Below are 18,812 nucleotides of genomic sequence, written 5' to 3'. Positions count from 1 at the left end.
TCGGTATATTAAAAGTCAATAAACTTGAAACATGTTGAGCTATCCATTCATTCAACCCATAAGAACTGCCATATTGAGGGCCCAATGTTCAAAAGTCCCTGTTAAAATCCTATGAGCTGCTGTAGTGCCAATTTCTAAACGAGGAGTGATACTCAAAAAACACTGCATCCGATCAGATGTTGGAGAAAGCGACTTACACATGCGCAGAGCAGTTCACGAAAAGAGGCATTAATGTGCACATGTGCCAGGAAAAGCTACATCGTAGGCAGGCGTATCTTAGGTGTGCCTTATTGTAGTGTATCATAGGCGCATGGGGTGTAGAACTACCAACAAACCAAGCAAATGTTGTTTTGGGTTTTGTTTTTTAAACTTTCACCTCATGCAATTGGCAGCCCCAGACCTGCCAGTATACAGTTTTAATGAACACACCTGAAATGTGTCTTTTAACACAGGCGCCTGAGTCACGCTTTTAACACATCTTTATAGCAAGAAATATATGCTTATTTTGTGCTCCTCCCCCCCCCACCCTATAAAAGTATGACAAATGTATCCTGTACTTTTATTTTAATTTTCACCTCTCATGCAATCAGCAGCTCCAGACCTGCCGGAATATGCTTTTACAATATTCACTATCTTATTTTGGGAATGTTCAGTTCTGTTATGGTGTATCTGTTTTCATGAGCAAACTTATTAATACTGTAATGTTATTACCTATCAGGGATTGGTAACATCATTCATTTGATGGAGGTTTTGGTAGTGCAACAGAGCTGTTAATGGTAGGGAATAGGGTTTAGACTTTATTTATGAGTCTATTTATAAGGGATTGGAAGGGGGAGTAAGCAAATATGATTAAGAAACAACGTTGCAGGATGTGAATTTGAAATGATATCTAGATCATAAGAGATCCTATGATCTGACTTCCTATGATATGTTCACACCCTATTATAAGAAATGTGTTTGTTGGGAATAGTATGTGAATTTGCAGTGTTAAAGGTGTCTATGGAGAAATTTAAATACAATTTTTTTGGGTGGTTAGAATCTATTAGTAAAAAAGAAAATTTTTCAGTAATTACAAAGAGATACTCAGAAATACCATTAGGTAATATTTTTTTGATCATCTTTTTACCCACTTGTTCTATGAAGGTATGTGCTTTTAACACATATGGTTCAACACTACTGGCACCTCCAGACCTGCCAGTAATTTGGAGCATTAAAGGTTGGCGTTTCATTTTGTGCATCACCTGGAGTGCTCATTTTAATATTAATAAGCTTGCTGCACTATATTTCCCTACTATTCTTGGAGGCTGCTATGGGGCATGGAATAGACTGCACAGAGCCATTTTGTGCACCGGAAGCTAAATTGCTTGTACATTAAACCAGTTCAGAATTGGTTTAGCGACAAATGGTAAAGGCATGGTAAGCTTTGAGCATCAGGGCCTGAGTCAGCAAAGATCCCATCAAGCCCAGTATCCTGTTTCCAACAAGGGCCTATCCAGGTCACAAGAACCTGACAGGATCTCAAAGAACAGATAGATTTATGGGCAGGGATAAGCAGTGTGATAACACTAAACTTGTGTGGATGAAGACATTATCAATATACAATCAAACTTCAATCAAATAAATGTACTGCTATGGAAGTATTACTGGGACCACCATTCACTCAAAACTTCAAATAAAATATAAAGACAAAAGTGGAGAAAAACAGACCTCAATATTCTGGCTCCTTAACTCACAAGGTGTTAATTGGAGCCCTTATCATCGTAGATCTGTAAAAACAAAAAATAAAAACCTCACAGTCTATATCTTCTGGCTTTCAAACACCCATATTATCACTTGGAGTCCACAATAACAGAGAAGTGTATTATTGTGGACTTCAAGTGATAATATGGGTGTTTGAAAGCCAGAAGATATAGACTGTGAATTATTATTTATATTATGTGGATTTTATTTTTACAGACCTATGGTGAAAAGGGCTCCAATTGACCCACAGACTCCCCTGTTCTCAATCAAGTCCGTGAACTCACTATATATAAAGACACATTGCAAACCTCAGCATACCCTGAAGCAAGCAACAGCATGATGGCTGAAACATCGGTTCTTTCTACACAGAAGCAGCAAGACGCGGAAACCTGATACAAAAAATAAAGAAATAAGCAGAGCAGAGAAACACTCCTTCTAGCTTGCCTGCAGAAGGAAACAACCATAGAGGGCAGCCAGAGCTCTCTGTAATGCAGGAGGGATTAAAAAACTGGAGCGGATTCCTTCTACATGGCTCGCAGGCACTGAGATATAACCTGTCTGTCCAGAATGACACACCTATTGCACTAGAATGACTATTATAATAAGTGAGCGTGTATAGGATGTAAAAGGAATTTCCCCATAATTATAAAACCTTAACTCAAAGTTTAAACTTCTGATGAAAAATTTTGGAAGCAAAGTATTTTATGGTTATCAATTTAGTAATTTAAAGATAACAGTTCTTGGCTTTTGCTCCGGGGCCCTCTAAGGCCCGTATCTGTGAGTTTGCTCAATTCGTAGACAATCTTGCAGAGAATGGAGATTTAAGGTTTGGGGGATCTAAGTTTACAGGAAACCCCTGAAATCTTGATCCTTTATTGATTCAGGAACACCAACTAGCTATAGGTTACACCGCCGAAAGTGGTTTTCTAAAGCATTAACTTTGGCCTCCAACAATGACAATTTCTCCTGGAAAGATTGTTGATGTTATTCTTACTGTTGCATCTGATCTTTTGCATCCGACAATCACTGCTGGTAAGTAAAGAAATCGGTTCTCTAAGCTTCTATACACTGATCCACCAACTCTAATTTATCTGTAATATGTTGTAATATTTTGACAAGAGAGTCCTCTACCAGAGCTTGTACTTCTACCGAGTTCTCATCTGCCATTTTAGTTTCATCCCCGCGGTTATAGTCCTTTTCAGGGGATTTTAGATGCCATATTTGTGGTCCCAAAGGCAGAAACTGGATCCGGAGCCTTCAGCAGAACTTCAATAAAAAATGTGCATCAATGATAAGCCACTATCACAGGTTAGTACAATCCTAAGAGGGTGAGAGACCACGGGGTTCCTCACATTGACACCTGTTTCTCAGCTTGGCATCTCTTGGCTCTCTATCTTTTAATCATTTATCTAGCGACATTGTTTCCTATTCCATGATATTTAAAAAAAAAACCATAAATGTTTATTGAAAGAAACATATTTATCCGTCAACATTTTGGGCTCCTTTTACAAAGGCGCGCTAGCAGTTTTAGAGCGCGCTAAAATGCTGTGCGCGCTAGCCGCTATCGCCTCCTTTTAAGCAGGCGGTAATTTTTCAGCTAGCGCGTGCTAATCTTGTGTGTGCACCAAAAACGCTAGCGCACCTTAATAAAAGGAGCCCTTTGTGTATTACCTGCAATGTTACCTGCCACTCCAAATTCTTCTCTCCAACCATTTCTGCCTCTACCTTCCTCTCTACTCTCTCCCTTTCTCCTCTACTTCTCTTATTATTCCAAGACCCCACACCACACTCACATCTCTGTGCCCCGTTGCACTAATTTCTTCTCTCCTTACACTCCTGCTTCCTAAACTCCTTTATCTGCTTCTCAGCAGTGACAATGCCTCCCTGCCAAAGGCACTGGACTTAATGACAGGTCCCTTCTCCTCTTATCAGATGATGATGATAATGACCCAGTTTAATTCTATCAGACAGCAGCACAGGCACAGACTATTGCACTAAAGCTCAGAGAGACTCCAACAGGGAGAGTCAACAGTGCAATCAATGACCCAGGGAAAGGAGCTGCAGTGGGCTCAGTGCTGGACAAGGGATGCTACGGCAGGAAAGAAATACAGCACTGTGACGGCTCATACAGGGTTCTCAGATCAGCTCCTTAATCAGCAATGGAGCACTACAGAGCAGGCATCCAAAATGACAATGTATACTTTTTAGATGTATCTGTATATAAGGAGGCTTATCAGGTTCATACTACTCTTTACAATAAACCCGCTGATCGCAATACTCTTCTAGAATACAGCAGTTATCACCCTACCAAATTGAAGGAAGGTATTCCCATGGGGCAATTCTTAAGGATTAGATGTTTATATTCCAACGATCAGGAATTTCAGATTCAAGCCAGTGCTTTGGTCCACAAATTTAAACAAAGGGGTTACACCAATAAAGTATTAAAAAGAGCCTGGAAGCGGGCTCGATTTTGTCAACGGGCATGGCTTTAAAAACCTTCTCCTCAAGAGTCTAATAACCTCCTGGTTTGTGTTTTACCTTCTTCCCCCCTCAGTCACCAAATTTGTCAAGCTATCTGCAAACATTGGCCTATTTTGGGTATTCATCCCTTCAACAATTCCCCAAATTTGCATTCAGGCGAGGTAAGAACTTGGGAGAAATGCTGAAACATGCAGGCAATGTTATGAATCAGGAACTGTCAGAGAGGCTCCCCTATCCAGCTTGTGGACATTGTGTTTATTGCTCTCTGATCTGGCAGCAACATTTCTGGTTCATCCTAGGAACTATCACACACTGTAACTCTATGGGAGTTATTTACTGTGTTATTTGTCCATGTTCAAAATTGTACATTGGACATACCAAAAGGAAGGTTAAGGTGCGGATTGGAGAGCATTTGTCCAACATTAGACGTCAGCAATTACAGGCTCCCATTGTATCCCATTGGATGGAGGCGAGGCACTCCGATGACAAGTTCCATTATACTGTATTAAAACAAGTGGGGATGCCAAGGAGAGTTAATATTGCCCATAGATTAACAGAGGAACTTAAGATTTATTTTTGAGTGGCAAGCTTTGAATCCAGGGGGTTTAAATGAGGAAATCGAGTGATTCCAGCTTTGATTGGTCTAAAGATTTTTGTAGGGGCGGGATTATACTTCATTGATGGTTTTGTGCGCCTATCAGTGCAATTTAGGGATGTCTGACATTAGTAAGATCAGGGCAGATAAGTCAACTGTTTTTGGCTGCTTGGTCTTCACTAATTATACGTTCTGGTAGGGTTTCCCTTGTTCTACAGCCAAGTAAGTGATTGTTAGTGTAGTTTTGCAGCCAAATTCATTTCATAGTTATTTTTTGAGATTTTATTGATTATGGAGGAAGAGATGAGATAGCAGTGCTGTTTAGTCACTGAGGCAGAAGTGACATCTTTCATTAATAAAAACATTTTTGTTTTTACAGCGCCCCCCCCTTCCTGACAACGCTAACGCAAAACTTGAGTTGAAAGGAGGCAAGGTGGTTTTAATCACAGTGGGTCGTTAAGGGGTGTTTAGTTTGGAAGCTGTACCAGCGCAGTATCTCATGGACACACCACTTCTCTACTAAGAATTGTCATTCATTCAAGATAAGTAATTTATTTAACAATGTTATATGTCAAAGGATGTTCAGAGTGAGTTTGTACTATCTTGAGGGCGGTGTATGGAACTTTTAAGTGCCATAATGGTCCTGGCAAATAACCAACGCTAGTACGTTCATTTGTACTTTATAGCACTTTATGCTTGGTGATCTGAGCACTTTAAATGCACTTGATACACTTTATATGTATTTTTGAAGTATTTATTTATTTGCAACTTGTGGAGTATTTTTGGTATCAGAAAAGGTGTGAAATAGCATGCCCTGATCTGCACATGACTCTATGATGCACTATGGGCAGGCACAGAAGTTGCAGCCAAGAATCATGTGTAGACTAGGGGAGCTGTTTCATACCTTTCCTGATACCTGCTCTCTGGTTCAAAGATAAAGCATTTCAGCCCCCTAAAAACACCAAGGGAAAAAAAGTTACAAAATTCAGGTAGCATTGCAGCAGCAGGGCTGGGGATTCACTGTATCCATTGAAGGCCCCAACTGTATGATATGCAGTATCTCACCACAACCTGTTTCCCTAGTATGTAAAGATCTTTCCAGTATCAGGCAATCTCTATTATATCCCATGACATTTTTAATTTCCTCTGCATTATCTCATGAGGGACTTTGTCAAACACATTCTGAAAATCCATATATCCAGGATCAACTGGCTCACCTTTATCCACATGTTTATTCATGCCTTCAAAATATGTAGCAGGTTGGCTAAATCTAACTTGACTTTGTCTCATATAGATCTATCTATATGTTCAGCATTATTGTTCTTTAGAATAATATTTATCATTTTGCCTATGAGGACAGTAAGCAATTAATATGATCCCAGCAAGTTTTACAGGTCAAGTTATGTATATGCCTCAGCCTTTACACTCACCTTAAAGCATGCTAACAATAACTGGAAACAGTAAGGCATAACAGCCTTATTAGTACAAGGCAAAAGCTTCTGATCGGAACCTAGAATAAACATGCTAAATTTTAGTTCATGTATTTATACAGCCCCACTTACCAAATATTTTATTAGTATCTAGATCAGTGGTTCTTAAACATGTCCTGGGGAACCCTCAGCCAGTCGGGTTTTCAAGATATGCATGAGGCAAATTTGCATATAACAGAGGTGACAGGCATGCAAATCTTCCTCATGCATATTCATTAGAGATATCTTGAAAATCCGACTGGCTGAGGGTCCCCCAGGACAGGTTTGAGAACCACTGATCTAAATAACAAGTTAGACACACTAGTGAGAAACCGATTATTAGTACAACATTAATTATAGATTAATGGTAAAAGTTACTATGATACATAAACATTGAAAAGATAAAACAGATGTATATGGCAGTTAAACTAAGTGCTAGATTTACCACATTGTGTTAGAATACACTAATGCAGTTAATGCATGTTATGGGAAGATTAGGTTCTTAACTCAATAATCTTCTTTCTAGTAGAAAGGCAAATGAGCCTTGAACCAGTAGGTTATTCACCTCTAATCATCAGTTGTGTAGAAGGCACCATGTAAATTTTTCCAGCTCTGCATCCTGTATCTCTGGGCTGTCCTGCAGCTCCTCAGTTTGTGCTAAAGCACTATAAGAAGAAAAATAAAAAGGAGGAGCATAGGGAGCACCCTGACAAAGTCAAATCTGCTCTGCTCTTAATGAGTACAATCAAGAAACAATGTCAATAGGAACATAACATAAATAAGTTGGAACAGAGCTATTCACAATCTCTGATTTCTGTTTTAGAAATAGAGAGCAATCTATTCACCCTTTAGACAGGCAAAAGACAAGTATCTGGAAATACTTATCTGTCTGAAACATAAACAGGCAAATTGAAATCTGATAGGGTGGGCCTTCAAGGAAAATAAGGTTCTTACTTTGATAATCGTCTTTCTGTTAGAAGACATAAGGAGTCTGTTTGCTAGGTGAATATCCCCTGGTCACGATTTGCTTGCAGAAGGATGTCAATCACATCTTTCAGCTCCTCCTCCGTCACCAGTGGAATATAGTGCCCTCTTCAGTTTGTACCAAAGCTCCACTATGAGAAAGGAAATCAGGAGGAAGGACATGAGGAACTTCCCTGAGAACACATTTCTGTTCTCTGTAACTCATGAAAGAGATCAATAATTAGTATGAACCCACAACATAGGTGTACCAATGAACCAACCTACTGTGCGCAGCTAGCCTTAACACACACACACCGGCTCCAAAACTCAGCAAATTCATTACTTTATTTGCAGTTTATCTGTACATGTCCACCTAATTAACAGGAGAAAAACTCTATTTTCAGATCAGAGATTTCTCCAAAGCAGGTGCACTGAAAAACTGAAAGGGCGGATCGATCAGACTCCTATGTCTCCTAACAGAAAGAAGATTATCAAGGTAAGAACCTAATCTTCCATTCTGTTGCAAAGACATTGGAGTCTGCCTTCTCTTTGGTCGCTGGTGGCTTTAAAAACCTTGCCAGGAGCAGCTTTCCATCTACCCTGCACCACTGACTGTATGTTTCCAGCTGGGGCGTGTGAGCTTGCTCCACCTCCCCCCGCCTTCTCTTTGGTCGCTGGTGGCTTTAAAAAGCAGTGCCTTACAGCACACTGCCATCCGGCACACCGTCTAAGGCGCAAGTCAAAACACACATTTGCGGGAAGCCTGAGCGGCCAATAACATTATCAGGTACTGTGTTGTACATTGTTTTCAGATTAATGAATTAACTTTTGACTTGCACTAAATATAAAACTGCGAACTGTTTCCAGTACAGACTATTAATTATTGATCTGTACTAAGTACTGTGCTGGGCATTCTGTTTATTTCGAACTGTACACTTGTTATTCTGAGTTGTGTACAGATTTCAAGCTGTGCTTTTATCTGTTTTAACATTGGTTTAGTATTGCTTATGAGCTATTGATTCGTTTATCTGTTTTAATATCAGATCTTATTTTGGTTTGTTGGTAATCATATTGGATAGGTTATTGTCTATTAGTGGTGGGCTTTTAAATTCAAGAATCATGGATTCAATATTAAGGTTGCTATGTTTACTATTTTTTTCCAAATTTTAATTTAACATGTTCAACTACTTTCTTTCCAGCATACTGGAATACTGTTTGAGCAATAACGTCTGCCTAGCTCAGAGAATTCTAGTAGTTGTTGGAAACAGAAAAAAATCATGGTAGGAGATTAATTTATGGCGGGAATCAGAATGTACTGTTTTACCATCTATTAGGAAGTCAGATCTGTATAACGAATCTCTCACTCCAGTACCAGCACTTTATTGTATGCTAGCTCTGTGTGCAATAAGCAACAGATTATTAAGGATTTACTTTTAAATACCGACCCTGGCTTAATGTTTATTACTGAGGCTTGGATGAATCAGAGCGAGTCTTTTACCCAAAATGAGATCTGCCCGCATGGTTTTAATAGTATTTTTGCCTCTAAGAGGGATAAGCAGGGTGGGGGATTAGGATTGATCTATAGATCATTTTTTAATGTCCTTTTGACTGATAAAGCTAGCTATCCTGAATTGGAATATATGATAGTATCACTTAGCGAGGAGCTATCTCAAGATCCTTTAGGAATTCTCTTGTTATACCATCCTCCTGTATCCTGGAATGACTCTATAGAACTTATTTCTCATACTATTTCTGATGCTCTATTAAAGTACCCAAAGCTGTTGATAATTGGTGGTTAACTTACATTTAGATGACATCACAAACAAAGATACTTTACATTTTATTTCTTTTTTTTTAATTCTCAGTCTATCTTAACCTATAAAAGCCACTACACATGAAAAGGGCCTTATGTTAGATTTTATTAGTTTTACGGATTATATGCACCAACAAACTAAGTTAGATGAGGTTCACTGGTGGAGGGTTCCTTGGTCGGATCATTTTCTTGGGGAATTTTGTTTCCCAATTTTTATGTCCCCTATTAATACTTACAGCAGAAACAAACTATAACTATCAGGAAAAAGATCAGCTCAGAGTTTTTCTGATCCAATCTACTAAAAGCGTTACCTTGCATATCTTCTGATAAGCTGTCAGAAAATCTATGGAAAGACCGGAAGGGATTATCAGAATGTACCTTTCAAGCTCTCTCCCCTTTAGCAACCAAATCAGTGAGTTATGCACGGAAGGTGCCCTGGTTTTCGTCTTATCATCGAGAGTTAAAACAGGAGTGTAGAAGATTGGAATGGAAGTGGAAAAAAACAAATTCAGAATCTGACAAGAAGATTTGGAGAGTTAACATCAAGAAATATAATTTAGAAATTAGAATTGCAAGAAAAAATTACTATGGGGTTAGGATAGCTAGTAGAGAATGACACGGTGAAAAAATTGGTCCCCGTCACCGCCCCGTCCCCGTCTCACCATCCTCTGCACCGCCCCGTCACCGCCATTCCCTTCACCGCCCCGCCACCGCCACTGCCACCCCATTCACCGCCCTGTCACCGCCACTGCAACCCCATTCACCGCCCCGTCACCGTCACCGCTGCATACATAAAAGCCTCAAACGGGTACGATTTTATATACTTTTCTTTATTTACGTATAAAGGAAACATTCTTTAAAACTTAGTTAAATATTACCTTTGTTGTCTGGTTTCTGCTTTCCACATCTTCTCAATGAATTCCTTCCATCCACTGTGTGTCTTCTCTCTGCGTCTTCCATTTGCTGTTACTGTGCCTCTCCCTTCACCCCCCCAATTGGTCTAGCACCCATCTTCTTCCCTCCGCTCCCTCATAGTCTGGCATCTGTCTTCTTCCCATTCTGTCTTCCACATTTCCCTTCAGGGTCTGTTCCTCTCCACCCTCCTTCAATGTCTGTCCTATTCCTTTCCACCACCACCCTTCCCTCCCTCCTTTACCATCTGTTCCTTTCTACTACCCTTCAGCTCCTCTCGCGTGGCCTATCTATCTACCTTCCTCCCTCTTATTTTCATGGCACGTTACAATGTAATTTGTGCAAGCCACTGGAGCCTGCGAGATCGATCCCTGTCCCATCCCCACAAACCATCTCGCTTCTGTGCTCCTATTTTCCCCATTTCTAATATCTCCCCTATGTATCTGCCATTGCCCCCCCTGTGTCCATATACCATCCCCATGGCATGTCCCCTTTTTTGTCTCTGTCCCTATGCCCCATGCACATAATTTCCCCTCTTTCTGTTACCTTCCTGTGTCCAGATTTCCCCTATCTTCCTCTTCCATACCAGTGTGTCTCTTCTTTTCAACCCCATCTAGCTTTTTTCCCTCTCTCTTCCCCCCCCCCCTGCTTCTAGCATCTGGCTCACCTGCCTGTCCTTCCCTTTCTTTCCTGCTGTGGGTTTTTCTTTCCGTTTTCATCCCCTTGGCCCAGAATCCTTTTCCCTTTCACTCCCTCCTTACAGTCTGAGCCGGGAACACGGGTGATCGCACGGTCCTCGCAGCCCCCACCCGCCTGCCCAATCGATCCTAGTGTTTAGTCAGCTCTCTCCCTTCTCCTCACCTTAATTTGCAGGCTTTCTTTTTCAGCGACCTGCACGCTTTCCCAAAGAGCCGCACACGCGCGGCTGCTCAGTGTTCAATCTTCTGCTCTGCTGCAACTTCCTGTTTCCGGTTGCGTCAGAGCAGAAGATCGAAACTGAGCAGCAGCGGCTCTTTGATAGCGTGCGGGTCGCCGAAAAAGAAAATCTACAAACTAAGGTGAGGAGAAGGGAGAGAGCTGGCTAAACACTAGAATCGATTGGGCAGGCGGGTGTGAGCTGCGGGGACCGCGCGATCCTTCATGCCTCACTGCGGGGACAAGACCCATTCACCGCCCTGCGGGCAGTGAATGGCCTTGTCCCCGTCGCCGCAGCGACTGCTAGTTTTCTTCCCCGTTTTCGGCGGTGATCCGCGGCTAAAATGCGGTGGCCGCGGGTAAACCGCCACCGTGTCATTCTCTAATAGCTAGTTCAGATAATCAAAGTAATATCCTTTTTAAGCTCTGGCATTCATTAACCTCAGTGAGCACAAATTCAAAACAAAACTGTATTCCAACTGCAGAGGAGTTAGCAAAAATTTTTAATACTAAAATTACACTCATTAGGGATACATTTCCAGTTGTAAATCCTGACAACTTCCTTTTAAGCTCCAAAAGGTGGACGGTAATTCCAGTGGATCATTTTTGGAACACCTTTGATCCAGTTTCAGAAACTTATGTTTCAAAACTATGAGAAAAATTGAAAAAATGTAGTTGCAAATTGGACCCATTTCCTTCTTATCTTTTTGGGGATATTCCTTTACAAGCTATCATATGGCTGACTTCACTATTAAATCATTTTCTTGAAAATGGTTACTTTTCGTTGAGTATGGAGAACATAACTTTGACACCATTATTGAAAAGCGCCGATCTGGACCCTACAGTTCCCTCTCATTATCGTCCGATTGCAAATATACCCCTTTTGACAAAAATGATTAAGTCAATTATTTCTAGCCAACTTTCCAACTACTTGAAGAAATTTTCTATTTTGTTACCATTTCATTATGGGTTTAGGCCAAATTTTAGTATGGAGATCCTCCTATTATCATTAATTTCAAAGATTCAAAATTTACAGATACAAAATTAATGTGCATTATTGTTGCAATTTGATCTGTTGGCTGCGTTTGATGTCATTCATTATGACATCCTGATTCGTATGTTATCAGATATTGGTTTAAACCAAGTTGTACTGAATTGGTTTAGCAAATTCCTCTCATTGCGATCTTATGAGGTATATTTGGAGGGTGAGACTTCTTCCTCTTGGAAATCTAGCTGCGGGGTGCCACAGGGCTCTCCGCTGTCACCAATCTTGTTTAATGTATATATGACTTCTCTGAAAAATTTTTGCCTTTCATCAGCAGAGACTATATTTACCTATGCAGACGATATTTTCATTTTATTAGAGGTTGACCCTGATCTTAACAACCTGGTCTCTAGTATAGACTGCTGCATTTCTAAACTTAAATTATGGGTTTTGTCTATTCAGATGAAATTGAACACTGCCAAAACCAAATTGCTTTGGGTTGGGCCAAGATTAGAAAACCTCCCTTCCTCTGTCATACTGAAAACAGGTATTTCATTACATATAGATTTTTCATCTAGATTCCTGGGTGTCATCTTGGACTCATCACTTACATTCCATGAACATATAAATTCCTTGACAAAAAAAAGTGTTTTTTTAGGTTGTGCATGTTGAGGAAGGTCAGATCACTATTCCATCAGGAACACTTCTCAATGTTGGTACAATCCACTGTGCTTGCACAGCTAGATTATTGTAACTCAGTTTATCTGGGCATTAAGCAGGGCAGTCTAAAACGACTTCAGTTGATACAGAATACTGCAGCTAAGCTCATCTTTGGGAAACGAAAGTATGATCATGTTTCCCCTTTGTTAAGAAAGTTTCACTGGCTCCCAGTTTGCTTTAGGATCCAGTTTAAATGTGCATGCATAATCTTTAAGCTTCTCTATGGAATATTTGATCCTTTTGTCCCCTTATGTTGGAATACCCTTAGACTTTGCCATTTGAGAAATACACAAAGATATAAGTTATAAGTTATCCTCCCCTCAACATCTTCATTACTTGTAAATCTGGTTAATTGTAATTTCTTGTTAAATTTTGTTTAATTGATGTGAACCGCCTAGAACTCCCTGGGTATGGCGGTATACAAAAATAAAGTTGTTATTATTATTATTATTTAAGGGAATTAAATCTGCTGGGAAGCTCAGTCGATGTTTTGTTTTCAAGTTTGTAGAGATCTGGAATGAACTTGCTGACTTCATTAGGCTTTTAGGCCAGCTGCAATTATTTCGTAAATCCTTGAAAACTTTGTTGTTCTCGCAATTTTTAAATGGTTTAATTACAGTCTCAATGAAATGGCAATACTATAGTTATTTTTCTCATGCTTTTTTTACTATGTACTCTAGTTCTTAATTATAGTTCTTTTTTCTCCTATGCTTTTTTTGCTATGTACTCTAGTCTTAATTATATGTGAACCAAGTCGAGCTCCACTGGGAGATGACCTGGTATATAAAGTGAAGATTAGATTAGATAAGTGATGTACCAAAGCAGTGACAGATATCTAGGGTGGGGCAGATGAACCTGCCCACAAAATCGAGGACCCCAAGGCAACATCCTCCCATGCTGCCACATCTACTCTATAGAACTCTGTAAAGGTATGAAGAGTAGACCAGATAGCTGCCAACAAATCTCTTCAGGGGGAACTGTCCAGGCATCTACCCATGAAGATGCCATACTTCTGGTTGAATGAGCTTTGAAAGATAGGCAGCTGTTTGCCACAGCCTATGCACACTGGTCTGCCTTGTCTTGACTGGCTGGTTAAAACAAGCAGATGGTTGGAAAGGCAAAAGTCATTAGTCCTTTCCAGACAATGGAGTAGAATTCTTTGCTACCCTGTCTTGCTTAGTTGAACCTGCAGGCTAAACTGTGGGCAAACAAACTTCTTGGTTGATGTGAAAGGCTGAAACAACTTTTGGCAGAAAGAAAGTGACCGTGCAGAGGGAAATCCTGAGATAAGTCTCTGCATGAAAGAGCTTGTAATTCTGAGACCATTCTCATAGAGATATTATTGCTATGAGAAATACTGGACCGACTGTGAAGTCCAGGAAAGAGCTTCCTGCAGCAGCTCATATGGAGGCTTATTAAGGCCCTTAAGGATGATATTAAGATTCCACGATGGGAAACTCTGGCGTAACAGAGACTGCAATCTGAGTGAGTGCCCCCCTCAAAAATCTGGTTGCATCTGGATGAGCTCCTAGCAATACCTTTCCCTCTTGAGCTTGAAAGCAAAAGAGGCCTGCCACCTGAACTTTGAGAGACACTACTGCCAGGCCCTTTTCTAAACCAGCCTGTAGAAAAGCAAGGATCACAGGAATTGGCACCCTGAATGGTTTTACCTGATCTTTGGTGCATCAGAGCTGGAAGGCCTTCCAGATCCTAGCCTAGGCCACCACTATTGCAGGCCTTTTAGCTCAGAGGAGAGTAGCAATGACTACCTCCAAATAACCATTCGCTGAAGAGCCATGCCATAAGACCAAAGCAATCTGGGTTCACCATGGGAACTGGACTCTGACTGAGAAGCTCCACATGAACCAAGTGGGATTGTACAAGAATGGGCATTGCAATTGCATGGGAGATACATGTGGAGTGCAAATGGGTGATTCGTGATACTGAGGGTAGCTAACTAATTGTGGTACTCCAGATTAGTGGTGAATGGTTCACATTAATAAATATCTATGCTCCAAATGACAGCCAGGGGCTTTTTATCAGAAGCTAGAAAGTTGTATCCAGAGCTGTGTGGAGGAGGTGACCCATCACCAGATAATTCTACCCCCAAAATACACTATGCAAAATCGGAGAGGGATGGCTTGCGGTCAATGTTACGTCATTGGAATCTTTGTGATCTGAGAAAGGTACACCTCACAGAACGGGACTATACATATTTCTCTCCGGTGCACGCTACTTCCTCTCAGATAGATTACTGGCTAGGAGAAGAGCAGTTATTGACACGAGTGAAATTGTGTCAAATAGTGAGCAGCATGCTCTCAGATCATGCGCCGGTAGTTTAATACTGCATGGAGCAGGAGAAAAGTGGCCTAGGCTTCTTTGGAGATTCAATGATGGGTGAGGACAAAAACCTACTTACCACTCCATCTTTACGAATTATAAACACTAGACATAACACACTTTTCTCTGTCACTACTTCCCAAACTTGGAACCTATTACTAGCTCTGGTAAGAGAAGAAAAGACCCTTGATAAGTTTAAATCAAAATTAAAAAGTTACGTATATAGGGATGCCTTTAACTAATTCGCCTTGGTAGTTCAGTAAACATTTCCACTCGAAACAGGCAAGCACTGATCTAACATAACTCCTACTGTTTTACCCTTTTTTTCCTCTCTTTCCTATACCAAACTGTAGTTCCTCCCCGCATCTCCCTCTTATGAAATGTATGTTTGTATTCCCCAAAAATTGTTCATCGCTTTGTAATCCATGAACCTAAGAAGTGCCTCTGCTGGGTCAGACCAGAGGTCCATCGTGCCCAGCAGTCCGCTCGTGCGGCGGCCCAACAAGTCCAGGACCTGTGTAGTAGTCCTCTATCTGTACCCCTCTATCCCCTTCTCCTTCATAAAATTGTCCAATCCCTTCTTGAACCCTAATACCGTACTCTGTCCTATCATGCCCTCTGGAAGCGCATTCCAGGTGTCCACCACCTGTTGGGTGAAGAAAAACTTCCTAGCATTGGGTTTGAATCTGTCCCCTTTCAACTTTTCCGAATGCCCTCTCGTTCTTGTAGTTTTGGAAAGTTTGAAGAATCTGTTCCTCTCCACTTTCTCTATGCCCTTTATGATCTTGTAAGTCTCTATCATATCCCCTCTAATTCTTCTCTTCTCCAGGGAAAAGAGCCCCAGTTTCTCCATACCTTTTATCAAATGTGTCACTCTCCTCTGAACCCTCTCGAGTATCGCCATATCCTTCTTAAGATACGGTGACCAATATTGGACGCAGTACTCCAGATGCGGACGCACTATCGCCCGATACAATGGCAGGATAACTTCTTTCGTTCTGCTTGTAATACCCTTCTTGATTATACCTAGCATTCTATTCACTCTCTTAGCGGCTGCTGCGCACTGTGCCGACGGCTTCATTGTCTTATCTACTATTACCCCCAAGTCCCTTTCTTGGGTATTCTCACTCAATAACATCCCTCCCATTGTAGATAAATTGTGAGCCCACCGGGACAGAGGGAAAAATGCTTGAGTACCTGATTGTAAAAACCGCTTAGATAACCTTGATAGGCGGTATATAAAATCCTAATAAACTTGAACTTGAAACTATAGCTTTACCTCGGGTTTTTGCTTCCTACATGCAATACTTTACATTTCTCTACATTGAACTTCATCTGCCATCTCGTCACCCACTCCCCTAGCTTGTTCAGGTCCCATTGTAATTCCTCGCAGTCCTCTTTAGTCCGAGCACCACTAAATAATTTGGTATCGTCTGCAAATTTTATTATTTCGCACTTCGTACCTGTTTTTATTTCATTTATAAATATATTGAATAGCAGCGGTCCGAGCACCGACCCCTGCGGAACACCACTCGTGACCTTCCTCCAGTCCGAATAGTGGCCCTTCACTCCTACCCTCTGATTCCTACCCGCCAACCAATTCCTGATCCATCTATGTACGTCTCCTTCCACCCCATGGTTCTTCAGTTTCTGAAGTAGGCGTTCATGGGGTACCTTGTCAAAGGCTTTTTGGAAATCTAAATATACGATGTCTATGGGGTCCCCTTTGTCCATTCGTTTGTTAATTCCTTCGAAGAAGTGTAGTAAGTTCGTTAGGCACGATCTCCCCTTGCAGAAGCCATGTTGGCTTGTGATTATAAGTTTATTTCTTTCAAAATGCTCATCGATGCCCTCTTTTATCAGCGCTTCTGCCATATTCCCCGGAACCGAGGTCAGACTCACTGGTCTGTAATTCCCCAGGTCACCTCTTGATCCCTTTTCAAAGATGGGCGTAACATTGGCTATCTTCCAATCCTCCGGGATCACTCCTATTTTCAAGGATAGATTGCAAACTTGCTGTAGTAGTTCCGCTATTTCCTCCTTTAGTTTTTCAGCAACCTAGGATGGATTCCGTCCGGGCCAGGTGATTTGTCGGTTTTTAATTTTTCTAACTGCCTACGTACGTCTTCAAGGCTTACTTCCATGGATGTTAATTTATTTGTTTGGTCTCCTTTGAAGATTTGCCCAGGTTCCGGTATGTTGGATGTGTCCTCTTTTGTAAATACGGACGAAAAGAACATGTTTAGTCTTTCCATCACTTCTCTCTCCTCCTTCACCACTCCCTTCCTGTTGCCGTCATCCAGCGGTCCCACCTCCTCCCTAGCAGGCTGCTTCCCTTTAACATATCTGAAGAACGGTTTGAAATTTTGTGCTTCTTTGGCTAGCCTTTCTTCATATTCCTTTTTGGCTTTTCTAACCACACGGTGACATTCTTTTTGATACTTTTAATGTGGAAATCTTAAATAATAAAGTTATTTTAGAATACTTGGAGTTTAATGATGTTGAGGACATTAAACCAGGGCTTCTTTGGGAAGCCCTTAAAGTGGTAATATGAGGTAAAATCATTTAATTATCTGCAAACAAGTGGCGCTTACAATCACAGGAAAAATGTACGCAGGTAGGGCTGGTCTCGGTTAGGGCACTGGTCGGGCTGCCACGGGAGTGGACTGCTGGGCACGATAGACCACTGGTCTGACCCAGCAGCGGCAATTCTTATGTTCTTACATAAGGGAGACCTTGCAAGAGTTGGAAGAGGAGTAGAAATCAGCCTTGGTACCTAGAGATAGGAACCTTAAATTTATACACTTCTGTGTTTGCTTTCCTAATGTACAAATGTTCAATGATGACTTGGTCACCCTGAGTTTTTTTGAACATTTCTGTATCACTGCAGACTGTTCTCCTTTATGCTATTAGCTTGTTGAAATGTAAATATTTTCAATAAAAATTTATATATATATATATATATATATAAAGATTACAAGCAACTAGAGCAAGATATATATATATATATATATATATATATAAAAAGATTAAAAGCAACTAGAGCAAGCATTTTTTCATGTGCACGCCCTGCAGGATGGAACAGACTTGCGGTCTATATAAGACAGCAAGGGGATTTGAGTATTTTTAAAAGACTACTGAAACAGCACTTATTTTGTGAAATGAAGTATGGTGATGAAAAAGATGAAATGTTTCACTGCATGATTTTATATGTATAATTGTTATGTTTTATTTTGGATGTGATTTTATCTGTCTTGTTAAAGGCGGACTATAAATAAAAAAAATATAAATTATATACTCTTTGATGATAGATTTTCTTCCAGGCACAGCTTATCAGCACACTGTTCTAGCACATTATACCTAAGATCTGAGGCCTGGAGTAATGTTTTGCAAGAAAATGCCCATGAAGAGCTGGTAAGAAGCTATGTGAGCAGTCAGCATAGCATGCTGAAAGAATATCCTGCCAAAAGATTTCAATGCTTGAGCCTCTCTCTGCAGGGGCAACAGTACAACTTCAAGTTCTTGTCCCTTTTACCAATCTATTCAACCACATAGAATGGTGAAAAAGCTGTTGCAATTGAAATCCAGGAGTCTTCTGATCTCTGTACATAGAGTCAACCACCCTGAACAGAAAAGTAGATTTCCCACATTCTCATCTGCACAATCTTGAGGATTCTGTGAATGGGCTCTTGGGCGGGTCAATTTGGAGGATGTGCAGTATTTCTGCTCTGGGTTCCTCATCCATCTCTACATTAAATAGAATAGCTTTTGCCATTTACATTACATTACGAGATTTCTATTCCGCCACTGCCTTGCGGTTCAAGGTGGATTACAAAAGAATTACAAAAAACGTATTACATGAAGAAGATATCTGGTAAT

The 18,812-nt window shown here is 40.7% G+C and overlaps 1 protein-coding gene across 3 annotated transcripts in view; it reads right to left on the bottom strand.

Moving 5' to 3' along the window:
* The window catches only part of INTS10 (integrator complex subunit 10), a 203,639-nt gene that overhangs the window by 50,874 nt on the left and 133,953 nt on the right, over positions 1-18,812 (bottom strand). For all 3 annotated transcript variants that reach the window (XM_033915345.1, XM_033915356.1, XM_033915365.1), the window contains one exon: positions 6,247-6,326. In XM_033915345.1, the coding sequence (XP_033771236.1) occupies positions 6,247-6,326 (80 nt within the window). The remainder of the gene's footprint in view (positions 1-6,246; positions 6,327-18,812) is intronic.

The sequence above is a fragment of the Geotrypetes seraphini genome, chromosome 1 (assembly GCF_902459505.1).
Source record: "Geotrypetes seraphini chromosome 1, aGeoSer1.1, whole genome shotgun sequence".
NCBI lineage: Eukaryota > Metazoa > Chordata > Amphibia > Gymnophiona > Dermophiidae > Geotrypetes > Geotrypetes seraphini.
Note: the sequence above shows the minus strand (reverse complement) of the source record. Positions and strands in the feature narration are given on the sequence as shown.